General features: G+C 33.5%; 2 protein-coding genes across 5 annotated transcripts in view; one reads left to right on the plus strand and one right to left on the minus strand.

Annotated features, from left to right (window-relative positions):
- The window catches only part of LOC106136110 (protein sidekick-1), a 149,549-nt gene that overhangs the window by 30,641 nt on the left and 99,630 nt on the right, over positions 1 to 19,278 (plus strand). The gene's annotated exons all lie outside the window — the stretch shown is intronic.
- Positions 782 to 2,224, minus strand: LOC132902624 (uncharacterized). Its single transcript, XM_060948534.1, has one exon. It carries the CDS (start codon positions 1,976 to 1,978, stop codon positions 782 to 784), a length of 1,197 nt encoding a protein of 398 aa, XP_060804517.1. The 5' UTR covers positions 1,979 to 2,224.

Genomic DNA, 19,278 nt, shown 5'->3' on the forward strand with positions numbered 1-19,278 from the left:
AGGGAGGTAAAATATATCTGAATATTTAGCGCAAATGTTCTCAATAGTTTTTTGTTCCTCAATATTTAAATGTTGCAATTTCATTAATGAGAAAAGTTTTTTCACTCTATTTGAATCGGTCGTTGACTTTTCAAATTCACAAATATTATAGTTACTAACTTTATCAATTTTTGGATTTATTTCTGTGAGTTGAACATCATTTTCAGTAACATTAAGTATTCTAACAGGAATCAATCCATCTTTTGGTGAACATATGGAACTTGCTAAAAATATACCATGTTTTATTTCTTGAGATAATATGACACAATCTTCATTAATGTCCGTATGTATAAAATGTATTGACTCGCTTCTAGCTGGGATCTCAAAAATAACATTACATGTATTTATTAAAGGTAAAGTAATTTTCGAATTAATAAATAATGTCAAAGTATTTTTACTGAAGTCTAATTGAGCTTTGCATCTATTTAAAAAATCACGGCCTAAAATTCCACTTCCTTTAATTGGTAAATTTTGAAAAACAAAAAACTTATGATTGAATGTTTCATTATTAAAAGTTAATGGTAAAAATAAGTATCCTATTGCTTGTACACTTCCACCTAAACCGTTGATTGTTACATTCTCCTTATGGATTGGAATGTTACATTCTATAGCATGTTTATACGTACATGCCGATATTGATGCTCCAGAATCTACTAAAAAATATTTTTTGTTATAATTATTACATGATGATGAAAGTAAAGAAATATAACAATTACTATCACTGGCTAAAATAAATTTTTCACTATTCCTCACGAAAAAACTGATTCAAAGAAAGTTCTGACTCTTCAAATTTTTCGAAATTATTATTATCATTATCATGCATTAAATGAATATTACGATTATTACGCATCCCTTGATTTCCTCTAGTTGAATTAAAAAATTTACCTCTCTGCTGTGGACCTCCGCTACTTCCTCGCGTGTACTGACCTCGTGACCCTTGTCCTCGAGAAGCTAGATGAGCTGCTTGCTGTCCTCGAGCTCTTCCTCTATGTACAGGATAGCGGCAACGTCCTCCACGCCAGCTTCTATAATAATTTGAACCATTGTTGAAATATTTATTATGGTATGGTTTCTTGTACATACCCATGATTTCTCCAGATGTTGAAGGAATTGATACTTCTTCATCTTGGGCTGCCTGTACAGCATCTTTAAGTGAACTATAATTCCTGGCAGAAATAATCGTACTAAGTCGACGATTACGCAAGCCGTCAGCAAATTGCTTAACAGCCATTTTTTCATTAATAGGTTTTAATATTTTATAGCATTGATCATTCCCGTCAGCTTGCGTTATCGTTAAATCAACAAATAGTTCCGTTATTTCTTTACCATAGTCAGCAATTGACAAGTCATTTTGTCTAATTTTTTGTAATTTATTTTGTATTGCCGTTGCAGCTTTCTTACACAATAATACATTTCTCATATCAATAATTAACTCATTAACTGATTCATATTTTGATTTTAATTTTAACTTAGCTTCAGGAGAAAGCCTACTTTTTAATACGAAATTAATTAAATTTTGTTTACATGTATCTTCTTTCAATAAAGTATTATAATATTCAATGTTATCAATCAACTGTTTTGTATTCGACTCCTCATTTGTCATAATAGGTAAAAGATTTAACGCCGTTTTTAAATCAAAAGAATTCATGTTGAACGATGACTTCGGCTTATCACTATTACACAACACTAAAATATTTTCATGTAACTCTAAAAATCGACTACAATAATTTTTGATTAATATAATATCATCCGAACTATAATATTTTCTCTTAAGTTTTTCTTCAAAACCTATCAGCCACGTCTCATATTTCTCATAGATTGCATTAATCTCATTTAATTTGTTTACTAACACTTTTTCCGTTCTTCGACTGGCTCCTAATTTAATTAAATATACTCTAATTTTCTTTAATTCCTCATACAATGATATAATAGTTTCCATTAGTCACTTACCACCATAACGTAGAGTAAAATATTCTTGTACCTGTGCACATAAAGAACATAACACATTAAAAAATAAATAAAAATAGACTTTAAAATATAATCGCGATTACAATTAACACTATCAAGTCCAAAGTTCAGTCACAGTGCATCATCCGTCCGTCCGTATATGGAAAGTCGCTGCATTCCTTACCGGTGACCTATATCTCGTACATAAAATTATTATTAGGATATTTGATTATATATTTAAGATACTTTTTTTTTTTTTTTTTTTTAAGTAGATTATTGTATTTTATTATTTTCACTTTTTTTTTTTTAATATTTATTTTTATATAATAAATTTTCACTTTTGAAATATATTTATGCACTTTTATTTTTATTTATTTTTTACACCATTTCTTTTGAATAGATTTTTTGGGGTGGGTTAAGGTCTTCCAACTGTCGCCGGAAAAGTGATCTTCTTATAGTCGCCCGATTTATCTCCTTAACAATCCATTTTCTATGGCATTTTCTATATAGTCGATATATGAAGAACAGCACGCCACACAGTATAATTAACAGGATAACACACAGGATAATATTTGTGGTGCTCATATGAAAACGAATTTGTTCTGTAGTTGCTTTATTATCGCCAGCCGCAGCATTCTGGATGACCAGGGTTTCTTCTTTAGACTGTGGGGAGCCCATTATTTTTGTGAAATTTTTTATTCACGTGTACACTAGCGTTTAGTCCGAAACAAAGATAGAACTGGTACTTTTCCATTGTCCTTATTAACGATTACACGAGTAACGTCTCAAATTCGCGGCGCGGTGGAAGATTCCATAGGCAGGGTCGCCATATAAGGGTGTGACGTAGTCAGGTAAATGAAACGAGTGAATGCTCGAATAATACTACTATATTTGAAGGAATAACACAATTATATAGGTGGTACAAAGATTAACATAATAGAAGATTAAATAGGTACTTAGTCTAACCTCACAAAAATATTTTTAAAAGCCATTAATTGGCATAGACCACTATGTACACCACTAATTAAACAAACCAATAATTACTTCTGTATATTGAAAACGCGTTATTACCTCGTAACGTTTGTTTAACTAAGTTACACACATTATTTACATAATCCTATTCCGGCCCACAATAATATATTGCGGCCGCTAATTGTGTTCGTAATCACCGCTTTTGATAATTTCGCAAACATAAATATGGCGGTTATGTTCAGTTTTAACTTAGTTGGCTAATTACTCGTACTGTGCGCCACTAAATGATCGTTGGGACCGGACAAACTTTAATTCTCGACAATACATACATACTTACAGAGCGCCGGTGTGAGTAATAAAAAAGATAGTTTTTCAGACAGAACATAAATAAAAAAGTGACGATGAAGAGACAAGTTGAAGAGCAAATTGTTAACATATAAGTCCCGTTTGTATTTAATGTACATATAATGTAATTCTTTTAACGAAAATATACAGTTTTAAATTAGTCCAAGAAGAGCGGAATTTTAGTTTCATTTGTTTTTAAGTATATTTTTCCCGTGACATATTATTTCAAAGTGCATGAATAATACGCCCTATAAGTTGCAATTATAAAAATGTATACGTATAAACATCATTGCTTCAGAAGAATCACAACATACGGAAACAAATCACGTCCGGCGAGCCTTATAGTCGGACTGTCTCTGTCGTGCTGTGAACACACATCTAATGTCTGGAAGACCGGGATTATGACGTGTTGTTAATAAACGTCCCGGCGGCACGTGCGCCGGCGACGGAATGGTGTTGAGGATTTTAAAGGAGATCATTCTTATAGTATAACACGAACACGCTATTCTTCTTATCATTATTTTTAGGTTTTTATTAATTTTAATGCTGCAGTGTAGTTTGTTCCGCCGCTTCTTCTACACATGCGCTTTGGAAGCGGTAGTACTAATAAATATATTTAAGCGATGTGACGTCAATAAGTGTTACCTTGTATCCAATTTTGAAAAAAAAATTCTATTCTATTCTCAATTTGCCTCAAGCCGCTGGCAAAGCCTTACTTCCAATAAAAGTGTTCGGGATTAAACCGATCAATGTCGGTAAGCCTCCATAAAGAAGGTAGGTACATGTGAAATGTGATATTTGCCGGCCTCTCGTCGTTTTCAATTTCACCTCATTTCATTCACACGCAATTCCATGAAATGAATCCACGAATTTATTACTAGTACTTATGTACGTAACCCAGATTTTTGGAAACGCAATGCACTGAATGTGTTTGTCTGATTATATTGACCTAGTTTCGTTAACAGCTCATTATGTATTTAATTATAAATACCCAATTAGGTTTGCACTTAGCGATGTGTAGTGATTTTGTGGGTAAGTGGATAGGTTCATTCCTCGTCTTTGTAAGTTAAATTACTGTCTTTCCCGTGGATGTCGTAAAGAAGACTAAGGAAAAGGCTATAAACTTAGAATACTTCTTTAAGCGATGGGCTAGGAACCTGTCACTATTTGAATCTCAATTCCGTCATAAGTCAAACTGCTGAATGTGGAAACGCAGGCGGTTTAAATGTAACCCTTGGATGTAAAGCAATAAAACCTTCCTTATTAATTGAATCAATAAAAAATATACGTCCATACATTTTTTTATGTATTGTGTAACGTTCATTAAACGTATGAATGAAGAATGGACGAATACACGCTGTATATCAGTCACTCAATAATGGTAGTTTCTTCTTAAATTTAAGAGCTAACTCTTCTCGGTGGAGTTAATTGGAGCTTCCTCCGTACATACATACATATAATCACGTCTATATTCCTCGCGGGATAGTTAGAGCCAATAGTCTTCAAAAGACAAAAGGCCACGTTTCACTGTTTGACATAATGATAGAATTGAGATTCAAATAGTAACAGGTTTGCTACCCATCCCCTAAAATAATAATCCCAAGTATAAAAGCCTATCCCTTGGTCGCCTTTTACGATATCCATGGGGAAAAACATGGAGTGGTCCTATTATTTTTTCTACTGGTGCTGGGAACCACACGGCACTCCTCCATTCAAAAAGCATAGACAAACCAAGATTCATGTACCTAAAATAGGAGAGGGAAAATGATAGGTAGGTATGATAGATATTAATTCGCTTTATGATTTTTTCAAACGGTTGTTCAATATAATACAAATAAATTGAAGAGACGACCGAGCAAAGCCATTATACATAGTAGCAATATAAGTACGATATCGCAAAACATGACATAATCACCTCAAAAGGGTAGAATGCCTCTCGGACGGGACAGGGAAATAAGGGACCTTTCACAGATTAAGGGCCAAGTTCAAGACAGTCTACTCCCTAAGAGTGTTTGTGTTGAAACGCGTCCTTAGTTTTGGCTTCACGAAAATAAGGTTGTTTCGTTACTATAATTTTACCTATGTCATTTGTGTATCAAGTTAACATGTCAGAATTATAAATGAATTTTAAACTGGATAATACGATAGGTGTTATCGAATGTGGTCAACTAATAATGCCGTGTGGTTTCTGGCACCAATAGATAAAAAAAAAATAGGACCACTCCATCTCTTTCCTATTGATGTCGTAAAAGGCGACTAAGGGATAGGCTATGTACTTGGGATTCCTCTTTTAGGCGATGGGCTAACAACCTGTCACTATTTGAATCTCAATTCTATCATTAAACCAAACAGCTGAACGTGGCCTATCAGTCTTTTCGAGACTGTTGGCTCTGTCTACCCCGCAAGGGATAGAGACGTGATTATATGTCATGTTTATATTATGTCAACTTGTACATATATAAAATATTTATTAATTTTTAGGGAGAAATTTAAGATTAATCGTAAAAATTTATAACTTTTTTTTATTTAATTTTTATTGCACCTAAAATAATGTACAACAGGTGGTCTTAATGTCATTGTCATTAGGTGGAGAATGCCAACTGAGATTGTAATATGGGTGAAAATAAGATCAATTTGAGATAAACATTCAACATTCCAAGATAAAATACAAATACATGAAAATAATCTACATTATATAAGTATTGAGTAACACTTATGAACGAAATTGTATATTACATATTATAAAAGCGAAGGTCTACATAGACGGTAAGCCACATCGACAGTACACCAAATCGAAAGCCTGTCAAATTAAAGGTAACACAGACGAAGTTATACGTGTGTACATACATACATACATATGGTCATATCTATATCCATTGCGGGGTAGACAGAGCCAACAGTCTTGAAAAGACTGAATGGCCACGTTCAGCTATTTGGCTTAATGATAGAATTCAGATTCAAATAGTGACAGGTTGCTAGCCCATCGCCTAAAAAAGAATCCCAATTTTGTAAGCCTATCCCTTAGTCGCCTTTTACGACATCCATGGGAAAGAGATGGAGTGATCTTATCCTTTTTTTATTGGTGCCGGGAACCACACGGCGCGTTATATGTGTGTAGCCGTGGGAATGACTATTAAAAAAGAAAGAAGATTAATAGTACGGAATAATATGATATTACTTACTTCTCATCGGATTCTCTCATGCAAAGTACACGTAGTTTATCGCAAAACGCACTGAATAATTTATTTTTCGGCATAAAAGGTACTCTTTAAACAAATTAAATTTTATAACTATGTGTAAATGAAACTTATAGAATAATAGTTTATAAAAGCGTCAAGCGGTAACAAACAAACAGACAATAACCCTAACTCATATTCGCATTAATAATATTAGGTTGGAAAGTTGGGACGGAATAAATGTGAAATTTAGTTTGTTACTTGTTTATTTTGATATTTGTTACCACTTCACACTTTGTATGCTTATCTAGTTTTATTGAAATTTTCATCTCTTTCCCATGGATTTCGTAAAAGGCAACTAATGGATAGTCATATTAACTTTGAACTTGTTACAATTTGAATCTCAATTGAGCTGAACTTGGCCTATTGGTCTTTTCGAGACTTATGGCTCTGTCTACCAAACTACGCAAAGACGTACGTATGTACGTTCTTATTTGTTTTACATTAAAAACTAGTATCTTTTATTGGAAAATAATTTAGGTTTCTTTATATTACATTTAAGAATATAAGTTGATAATATAAGTGTAACAAAAATTTTATTAAATTACTTGTATCTGTTTTCAGGTAAGCATCACGGAGTAATCGATTTTCAGGAGGTAAATAAATGTTTCTTTGGAATACCGATCTAATCAAGTTATATAAAATGTTGTACAAGTTGTTATGTTCAAGGAAAATTTAGCCTGGAAACAAATTACGCGGAGTTTAATAACATCTAAATTTGCTTTTTGATAAACGCTCTTATCACCCGTGAAGTAAGTGTTTTTTTTTTTTTGATAAAATGAGATTTATTGAATTTTTAAAAATTGAAATACACAAAATTGTTTTCGTCTAGGGTAACACTTTGAAATAATTTAACCAATTTGTTAAAATGGAGGTGAAATTAACGACAACACGAAGATAATATTCGTGTAAAATTTCACCTTTAATAATTTATCAACAGAAATATAAGGTCAGCTTATGACGACGTTTTAGAAGGAAATTTAGGTTATTACGTGGATTCAGCGATCCTAATAGAACCTATAGCAACCTAGCATGGACGGTGGTTACTCAATCGGTTACCTGAAGCTGCAGGTTTCCTCACGATATTTCTCCGACTGTAAGGTAATTCAGGAAAGAGTCAAGAATACATTGCTTTAGAGGGATTTTAATCTAGATTTTCAGTTTTAAAGGCGAAATCCTAAATAAATCGTCCACCTTAATTCAATATTTATAATAATTTAATAATTAGTGGTACTTATATTGTAAAAATCATAATTAATTTACTTTTACATAACTTTACTTTAAAATTCGAACTTTATTCATAACTCATTAATAAATCATGATATTTTCAATTAAAGTCCTTATTCGAGTTAGTAATTATTTGTTCCAAAGTTCTTTGTCCTTTATTTACGACGAAAAATTATGGAATGAGGTAATATCGCTGCAGGCAACTAATAAAGCTTTGATGCACATTGAGGTGAACTGTACAGAGCTGACAATCAATTGTAAATACGAGTAATCTACTTGTGGGTGTACCTCGGTCGTGCGCTGATTGGATATCAATAATTATAATAATTGACAAAACAAACATATTTTCGAAAAGAAATGTTGTTTTATTTTTAATGTTATTATGTAATTAAATGTCGACAATTTACCACTAGACCAATATTTCAAAATAATTTATTAAACAAACAGATAATTTATCTTTTCTTGCTGCTGTAATTACTCACATAATTATATGTGAGTTAATATATGAATAAAAGCTGAAACGAATATTAACGAGTAGTTGTGCTAACTTTGATAACATTACTATGCATAACATATATTATTATTTAGGCAGATGCCTACTCTATACCAGTTACACTTCAATGTCCGCTTTTTTCTACGAGAGCTCTCGCCTTGTTTAATTTTAATTTTTGCGAACGTTATTCACTCCTCTAAGTTATACTGTTTGCTTAATTAACGTTACCGCGTTGGTGTCATCGTTTTGTGTAATTTATTGTTTTGTTAAGTATACGCGGGAAGAGATTTTTTTCACTGGTACTTCTGCAATTCTGTGAAGATATTTCAAAAGAAAATTCAAATTCTTAAGTATCTAAGCTCAACTCAAGGTATTAAGAGTATTTTTTTATTATAATTGTTGGAAGTTATTTAGATGACATAATGTAAAAAAAAGCTTAAGTTAATTAATAAAATCAACGTTTTTACTTCATAGATGACCAAAGATCGCGGTCTTTTCAAGGGTTTACACCTACGTACACCTGTTACTAGCAAACCTGTTGTACACTACCCTTAACATAAAATTACACATAAATATTACAAAAATCCGAGAAATAATGATAGACATTACAAAAATATACATAATTTCATGAAAAAAATACTAACTCATTTGAAAACATTTCAATGAATCCGTTTACGATATTCCAGGAATCATAGGCAAATAAATAAATTGTCGATCCAAAACCGAACCTAAACACAATACCCATATTTACCTTCAATTATTTACAGCCTTAACCTTTCCAGAGGTCAATACCTACCAAAAAGCTTAACGAAATCTGTGATCGTGACAGCTACAAACGGAAATATACTTTATCGTTATATTTCAAAGTATGCTTTTGTCTGTCATTTGAAGGCTCCGTAAAGAAAAGGGAGGAACTAAAAAGTGACATTAATAATAAAGCGACGCTTTCACTCGACAGCGCATGACAGAGAGTGCCACTATACGAAATTCTTTTTTCTGCAATTTATACGTTTCTTCTGATGTAATTTATACGAAGGCGGCTTTAGGCGCGGTGGTAACTTTCTTCCTGTTAGTCTCGCGTTCGTTTCCGAGTTAGGATATGGTGGAAAATGGTATTTTGTAATCGTTCCAGGGGTTAACCTAGAAATAGGCACAATACACAGGGGGTTTTGTGAATTTAAGTTTTGGACGTATAATTTATTTTCTCTTCATTTTTACTGTTGTAACCTTAGATTTCATTAACTACATACTTAAATTATGTCTACCCAAGAAGCCCGGATACTCCAAATACAAATGGAGGCTCCACACAAATTGTTGTTGCCCTTTGTAAGTGATTGAATAAACATTTTCGTTAATTTTTCATTAATTTTCATAAAAATTTGTACTATAGTCTTTCCGACGTAGCTCCGGTGGTCGAATAGTTAAGATAGCCGAATATAAAACAAGATACATAAGTTCGAATTCTGTTGGAGCCATATACTGATGTCTCTTTTATAAGTTTTAAGATAAATTGTATGTTAACTGTAAGAACTTATATTATGCACACGCCATACCGCTCCAAAATTAATCTCTCCTCTCATGGGTCTACTGGAAGAGATTTCTTTTGAAATAAGTAGCACCTTTGTACTAGAATTACTGTAATAAATGCTTCTGTATATAATTTTGTGTACATAAATAAATAAATAAACTTATGGCAAAGGAAAACATCGTGACGAAATCTGCATTTTCAACCGATTATGTAACTAGATGTTAAATGAGTTAGGTACCCCTGCAAATGGTGCATTGTAAAACGATTACCGTTTTGTAGAAAATCCAGACTTACTCAAATATGAAGTGTGGCTTTGGACAGACTCTCTTCCAGAGACGTAAGAACGCGACTGGGACTAACCAGTAAGACAACGTTATACATACATACATATGGTCACGTCTATATCCCTTGCGAGGTAGACAGAGCCAAAAGTCTTGAAAAGACTGAATGGCCACGTTCAGCTATTTGGCTTAACGATAGAATTGAGATATAACTAGTGACAGGTTGCTAGCCCATCGCCTAAAAAAGAATCCCAAGTTTGTAAGCCTATCCCTTAGTCGCCCTTTACGACATCCATGGGAAAGAGATGGAGTGGTCCTATTCTTTTTTGTATTGGTGCCAGGTACCACACGGTACGTTATTTAGTAAGACAACGTTATTTAGTAGTTTTATTCTTATATCGCCTATAACGTCCACAGGGAGTTTTTTGTTAAGTTTTCTGGGTCACCACCAGGTGATCTAAGCCAATAGACACATCGGCTTACACTAAGTATGTACGTAGCGCCAACACTGATTTTTATTTTTATTTTGACAATTGGTCAGCAGTTACAAAGGCTGTATGCATATTGTGAAATGCTATGACCAATGGTGTAATATCATTATTAATAATTAAGTCTATACTTTAAGTTATTGGATTCTATGCCAATAAGTTTAATAGTGACGACAATAAATAACTTATTTTTAACAAATTTTATGTTTATTATTTTATATTTTATTCGTTTTCATGTATTTTAATAAGTCAAAATCCATTTTTATCACAATAACAATAAATAATAATCATCAGATCTATTATATTAGTTTTTTATAATGTTTTATTTTTATATAAAAATGTAATTTCAGTAATATTTATATAAATAAGTGAATAATAATCGTTCAGCAAGCCACAAAAAATGTTGTTTATTCCTGATTCATATAACAGTTTTCCTGAACGCTTCTGAATGGCTCGCTTGATGAAAATAAGCGATTTCAATTAACCGTATCCAGGGGCATTATTTATGCCTTTTTGTTGACAATTTCTGTTCGGTTGTATCAATTCGCTTCATTTCCATTTGATGGAAATCAAAGATAATAATGCCATGTTTTTCTTCTGTTTTCGAAATTGATAAAGTTTTAAAAATAAGTCGTGATTGATTATTCTTCTTTTTATCTCTTAAAATGTTTTGTTGATTTCAGTTGTCTACTAGAAATCTTAGGATGGTTAGTTAAATTATTAATAATAGTATTAGGATAGGATTATAAACCTGGGATTCCACTTTTAGGCGATGGGCTAACAACCTGTCACTATTTGAATCTCAATTCTATCATTACGCCTAACAGCTGAACGTGGCCTATCAGTCTTTCAACCCCGCAAGGGATATAGACGTGATTATATGAATGAATTAATAAGCTAATAAAGTTGCATATTAAAGTAAATTCGTTCTAGAAATTAGAATGAGTGTGTCAGTTACACATAAAAAGCTAATTTTCATTAACAACAGATTCCACTTAAAAAAAAATTGAAAACACTTATTATACATACACGTTTTATATATTATTTATATAAAATTATTATGTCCAAATTTTAATTCAAATGACTTTTGGCTCTGTCTATTATTTATATAAAATTATTATGTCCAAATTTTAATTCAAATAACTTTCGGCTCTGTCTAACCAATAAGGTTAACAGTTGCCACATATATGTTTAACAACCTTCGATTTTTTTCTGATACGACCACCTTTTTCTTCGTACTAAAACGTAAAACAGTATTAGTAAGATGGACGACCCAGACCCTCCCGGATTGTAACTCACGGGATGTTTTACAGGGTCCCCGAGGATCCCTGATTAATCTTCCAGGACTATAGGCAACTTTGACACTTTTTGCGATGAAATAACCCAGAATTTTGCGATGAATCAAAGAGAACTTATTAGTTAGTACTTTGAACACTAGTAAAAAAAAATAATTTATAAAAAAAGGCAGAGGCTGAAGTCTCGCCTGTAAAAGGATCCTAAGTTAATAAGCTTATCCCTTAGTCGCCTTTAACGACATCCATGGCAAAAGATGTGGACTGGTGCTATATTAAAGTGTCGGCAACCACACGGCACTATTAACAATACCGGCATCAAAATCCTCATTAAATTCATTTTTGCATTATGCTTCTGGTGTAAGCGCGCCGTCCATATTTCACGTTTCAAACAAATTAATTATTACACGTCTGCAATTTATATCCGTTACAATGTATAAATATCCCGTGAACACCCGCAATGAGAGCCGTGTGTTAAATTATTTCGGACTCCATGTTAATTTTTGCACAAATCATTTCATATTATCAACCTGCTTTTAGTTGGGACTGTATAAGCCTTACTTATCGCAATCCCCCGACTAATATCATAAATGCGAATGTAAGTTTGTTTGTTTCTTTGTTGTCTCTTCACGCGTTCTGCCTTCATCTTCTGAACTTCTTGAAATTTTTCATTTTAAGAACCTGGAGAAGGGCATAAAGTACTCTTCACTTCGCTAAAAACTATGGTTCCCGTGGAATTTGCGAAATACCTGTATTCTGCGGGAAAAATCTAGTTCAAAAACTACTAATAACATCACGAGAGATAAAGACGGGATCTCATTAAATACTTTATGTAAAGTGGTGCTTATGGAGAAAAATAAATATTTATTTTATTTTATTCATAACTAAAAACAAATTTCTTTTATTTTATACATAAAAGAAGCTTTTGCTTCGAATTTGGCGCCAACTACTACACTATTATTTTTTCAAGCGATATCCTAGCAATTTGTAAATCGTAATTCCATTAAATTAATATAGAATAACATAGCATATAATCACGTCTATGTCCCCCGCGGGGTAGACAGAGCCAACAGTCATGAAAAGCCACGTTGAGCTATTTGGCTATTCATTTTATCTTTTTCTATTTTCAAAATAACTAGCTGGTATAGATACAGCCAGTTATTTACGGGGTACATCCCGTTAAGAATAAAAATGTCATATAAAATTCCAGACTTACAAAGTTCACGGGCAAAAGCTTGTCATTATAACAAAGTGCGCATTCTTTACATTCATAAGGCGAAATAAAGTTATATATCTGACCACCCGACATACATTACCCGCATACATATTAAATCAGCATACATATGTTAGTGAATGTCGTCTATCATATATGTTAATATTCATGGCGCGAGATTGCTATGTCCGTATGACGTATGGCCAGAGATTTTATTGAAACTTTGTATCGCTATATTTTTGATACAAAACTGTGGGTTTATTTGAAACTTTGTGTCATAAAAGCAAATTTGTGCAAGACTCTGTCTACCCAGTTCAAGTTCAAGAGTACCTAAGGCTGACTAAGGTAAAGTTGCATGAAGAATATGATGATTATTGATGATGCAAAAGAAAGTGGAAAGTTATAAGTAGTCGCTGCCTATCTATACTCAAAGCTAATTTAGCTTAATAAAAATTATTTCTTATAATCAAATGACAAGAAAAACGTAATTTAAGAATTTAAAATTTCTTTTAAATCTAAAAGGCTGTATGTTTTCACTCTTTCACCTACAAAAACATAAAAACGGATTTCAAATGATGTAAAAATTTAAACTGCAGAACAAGAGAATAAAACCAAGTATCAAATCAGATTTTAAGCAAAGAAAACAATTATCTTTATAAAAGTTGCCAGGTTTAAACTGAAATCCCGCAAGTTTTCATAATGAGGCGACCTGGGAACTCCGTGAGAATTCAATTATGTAAAATTAGCGGATATCCAGGTATCCTGGATGGCGATGGTGGGATACGAGGTCTGAAAACTTTAGCGTACTAACACCAAATGTTGAAATTTCAACCGAAAATAAGTTTTACTTGATTATTTTTCGATGGCCTCTGTGGCTCAGCGGTAATACGCTTGTCTGTGACACCGGAGGTCTCGGGTTCGAATCCCGGCCAGGGCTTGATGAGAAAAGAACTTTTTCTGATTGGCCTGGGTCTTGGATGTTTCTCTATATAAGTATTTATTATAAAATATAGTATCGTTGAGTTAGTATGTCTTAACACAAGTTTCGAACTTACTTCGAGGCTAACTCAATCAGTGTAATTTGTCCCGTATATATTTATTTGTTTTTGTACGAGACGAATATGCTTGGATACAATTAAGGACGTTCTAGTGAAAGGTCAGGTCAAGAGTATACGAATGTGGATGAAGTGAAAGAAGTATACAGCCTCCGTAGCATGACACGCGCGACGCCGTTTTTATCGCGCGAAAAACTATCGCTGTCCCGTGACACGTCATAATAAAAAACGAAACAGCGATAGTTTTGCGCGCGATAAAAATATCGTCGCACGTAATATGCTACGAGCCCAGGAATCGTGGCTAGTGGAAAGATGTAGTCTCTGTCTACCCCTCTAAAAGGCGTGATTTAACGTCTGCCTTACATATTTGTCACTGCATACATACATATAGTCACGTCTTCCTATCGGGTCGTCGTCACGTCGTTTATCCCTTGCGGGTTAGACATAGCCAACAGTTTATTATCACGCCTCTGTCCCGGAGAAGTAAGCCGAGACTATATATTTCCACTTACTATCCTGGCATGCCTCTTCGCCCACTAAATTTATTATCTGCTCATGCAAGCTTTGGTAGGGCATACATACATACATATAATTAAGTCTATATCCCTTGCGGGGCAGACACAGCCGACAGTCTTGAAAAGCTATTTGGCTTAACAATAGAATTGAGATTAAAATACTCGTAGTGACAGGTTGCTAGCCCATCGCCTAAAAGAAGTATCCAAAGTTAAGGGTGCCCTTACAACATGCCAACTGATATTATAAATGCGAAAGTATGTTTGTTTGTTACCACTTCACTCGATAATTACTAAATTGAATTGAAATTTCCTGTTTATATAATTAAGAGTCTGGAGAACTCTATAGGGTATCTTTTATCCAGGTAAAAATAGCTTCCGTGGGATTTAGTATGTAGTAGGTATAAATATTTTTTGAGCAATGTTTGTATACCAACTTAATTTATATTAAAAATCTTTCGAATTAAATTAAGTTCTAAATAAATAAACTTAGCTAAAAAGTATTTAGTTTTCAAATACACAATACAGATGTGTTCAGAAGTTTGCAAACGTTATAAAAATATTTAATAAAAGAGATTTATTTATTCAATACAAACTTTGTTTGATACAAGATCGGATTAAAGAGATTTTACGTTATAATATTAAATGCCGACTTCGCTCATACATTGGACCTCTTTTGGCAATATTTAAAGCAAGTCTGTTTACGTCTTGTGTAAAGTTCATATTAATATCGAAATTAATATTGTATTAATTATTATGTATAAACGTCGCTTACAATAGAATAGAAGGCGAAGGGCTAGCAACCTGTCACTATTTGAATCTCAATCCTATTACTAAGCCAAACAGCTGAGCGTGGCCTAGTCTTTTCAAGACTGGTGGCTCTGTCTACCCCGCTAGGGATATAGACGTGATCATATGTACTCGTATGTATGTATGTACAATAGAATTAACGAATATGGAATATTTTTAACAGTACACAGGGGTTCTGTACATACGTCAAACGTTATCTGAACCACCTCCGACCCAATGATCAACACTAGACGCATTTCCATTTCGGATGATGATGGATCAAAATGGGGACCTATCACACTAACAAAGTCTCTAGCCTCTGGTCTCAAAAGTCATTGGAGCAAAGTCACATGGGGATGCCAGTACAAAATTAACACAATCCTGTCGATGTCAAAGTTTCTTCCCAATAAAACTATACACAAGTACTAAATGTCAAAACATGGTCCCGACCCCAACTCACCGTTGACACATACCGCATCTGCATGCAAATAACATCCCAAAACCACCACTCTAAAGCATACCTTAATACGATTTCTTTAGAGTACATTATCGGTGAATAGTGGCGGAACTTCCATCATCAGGTCGATTCATTGAGTTCGTATGAGTAGCGGACTAGAGAAGCCATCTCAATGAAAATTTGTGTTGTTTTTTTTTTAACTAGCGAAAAACTCCGGATATCATATCATACAAATACCCGGGAAAGAAATAATAAAACTTTTTCAGAAAATCTTTTTTCCAACTTTTCAAACTGCCACAATTATCCGAGATTAGCGCATATACAGACAGAGAAAATAAGGTGACTTTATAATTTGCCGTGATTATCAGAATACCATATGTGTAGCACATGCACAGGTATTCACGTAAGCCCATGAGTTCGCCAACTTATAAATCTATATCACTTCAAACTATATAGGTACAAATATAATATAAAAATAAGAAAGAGTTTAAATATATAAATGTATTGAAAAGAAAAATCAGCGCTTATTTTCCACCCCAAAATATGATATTTTTTATGAGCAAATTTTCTATACTCAAATTTCAATAAAGCAAAATTGAACACGTTTTGAATTGCAAACTTTGAATTGTTGTTGAGTAATAAAAAAGGCAATATTCACTAAAAACTTGATGCCTAACTTAATGAGTTGAAGTTGGTTGATAAGATTATAAGTAGAACTCATGACAAAAATATGATACATATTTTTTTTTTAATATGTTAAGTTATGCTGTTTTACAATCCATGCCGATCAAACCTACAAAATCCAAGTGGAGTATTTGTTGTTTGTTGGGCATAAAGACGATGTCAATTCCATTCGTTTGGACGTAACAGCTCAATGGTTCAACCCACCTCGACTTGCCGTCTGTTTGACAGAAGCCGTGACGTGCCGAGTGCGGTCCGTAATGTTTCGTATTAAAACGTCTTCCAGGAGCGATTAGTGTTGTGCAAACCTGGACTAGGGATGAGGCTCTCGGGAAATCAGGCTTTGGCAAGAAATTAGCGAGTTCTGAGGCTACGTAATTCACCTGTGATTTTGGTTATAAGGACTATGTCGGTAATATGTTCAAATTAATATCAATAATGCCGTGTCGTTCCCGGCGTCAATACAAAAAAGAATAGGACCACCCTATCTCTTTCCCATGAATGTCGTAAAAGGCGACTAAGGGATAGCCCGTCGCCTTAAAAAAAATCGCAAGTTTTAAACTTGGGATTTTTTTTAAGGCGACGGGCTAGCAACCTGTCACTATTTGAATCTCAATTCTATAATTAGGCCATATAGCTGAACGTGGTCATTCAGTCTTTTCAAGACTGTTGGCTCTATCTACCCCGCAAGAGATATAGACGTGACCGTATGTATGTATGTATCATAAATAGAAAATCTTAAGGAAGGCTTACACCAAAATAGCTGAGAAAAAAGAAAGAAGAATCATAAAGAGATTTGCGTTTATGTTGTATTTTTGTAATGTAAATAATAATAATTGAAATTAAATATGGGATTATAACTGATAGACAATGGATTCTACTTTTAGGTGATAGGCTTCCAACCTGTCACTATTTGAATCTCATTTAAATGATTAAGCCATACAGCTGAGCGCGGTAATTCAGCCTAGGAGACTGTTGGCTCTGTCTACCTTATAAGGGATAAAGACGTGATTATATTTATATATGCAAGAATAACTTGAACAAGTCTACTCACTGAAGAGAATGAATTTACATCAATATATTTGTTGCATCATAAAACTGTATGCAATTTTATTATAATGATGTAAATTAACAGTGCTAATATAATAATATTGATAATAATTTAGTATGTTTTGTAAAATACAATCCTAATTTGAATATTGATCCTGTGTAGATATCATCTCTGTTCTATAGAGTCAAAGCCAGTAACCGTGGGAAGATAAGATAAAATTACGTAAATAATTATAACTTAACTAGCTGTGCCCGCGACTTCGTCCGTAGCCTAAAGCCTCCCTCGATAAATGGTCTATTAAACACAAAATAATTGTTCAATTCAAACCAGTAGTTTCTGAGATTAGCGCGTTGAAACAATCAAACTCTTCAGCTTTATAATATTAGTATATATTTATTATATTACAATATAGATATTTAAAATATAAAGTATATTATTTATATTTTATAAATAGTATGATTTGAAAAATTACCAAAAACAAAAAAAAATATTATTCTCATAATAATCGGAGATGTTGACGGGGATCGAAATCTTTAAAATAGTACATGAATATTTTTTGACAGGTTCCTAATTTATGAATTGTTTGTGTATGTGTGCATGAATATGGAAACGCGGAGACAATTACATTTAGCCAGCCTTATGTTCGGAGTTATGAAGTTCCATAAGCCTAACTATCTTTTCTCTAAGCTGAGATTTTTTCGATTTCGTGGTAGATCTGGGCCATGTAGGTCCACTCGCCCGATACTGTCAGTACAGCCACATAAAACCGTAGCCTTCGAGGGAAGTTTCCGCCACCAGGCAACGAGGTGCTGGAATGATATACCACCGCCTATACGCCTGCTTAGTTCTATTTATTCTTTTAAAAAGAACCTTAAATCCTTTCTACGTGAAAAACAAGCACTCGGTATACCGAAACGCTTGCGGTTGGGATTCTTCTCGTGAGTTTCGTTGCCTGGCTGGTTCTATGTGGTGAACTCATTTTTATTTTTACTTGTATATATACCTATACATATATTTATACTGTATACTTTTTATATTATTATCTACAACTAATAACAATTTACTAACATTTTTCGTATTTTCCTGTTTATCTATCTATACATACACATTCCCATAATCTTTTGCACATAAATTTATTATTTTATTGTTTCTTTCTTTCACTTTAGCGCCCGCACCCACTTCAATGGTGATAACTGAAAATCAGCGTTTTGCACTTCAGTTAGTGCAAAAATTCCGCTGAGTTATGACCTTTTCTACTTGCTGCAGCACGCAAATGCATCTCAACTGTGTTATTATAATGTTTTGTTTAACTCTGTATTTTGTGTCTGTAGCAACTGAATAAACGTTTTTATCTATCTATCTAATATGAAAAGTAAAATTGGTTCTCCGTCACTCATCTCTTAATATCACAACGTAACATACAACCATAAATAATCAATAAAATGAAACTGTCAAAGTCTTATTATTTACTTCCTCACAGGACGCTTTGTTCATCTCAGTTTTGTTTCAAAAGTCGCTGCCTCTAGCCATTTAAGGAAAAATTATTAATAAAATCCGGCTTAGTCTCTGTATATACACCTACTCTGTAACAGGTCACCCTACAGCGGTCCCAATACCTCGCCGATGCTTTGTTCGCCTGTTGTTTTCATCTCGGAAACAATGGCCTCCACCC

The sequence above is a fragment of the Amyelois transitella genome, chromosome 16 (assembly GCF_032362555.1).
Source record: "Amyelois transitella isolate CPQ chromosome 16, ilAmyTran1.1, whole genome shotgun sequence".
In the NCBI taxonomy this organism is placed as follows: domain Eukaryota; kingdom Metazoa; phylum Arthropoda; class Insecta; order Lepidoptera; family Pyralidae; genus Amyelois; species Amyelois transitella.

Bases quoted from the DNA above. Each gene is read 5' to 3' on its own strand.
- LOC132902624 (XM_060948534.1), bottom strand. From the start codon at position 1,978: ATGGAAACTATTATATCATTGTATGAGGAATTAAAGAAAATTAGAGTA.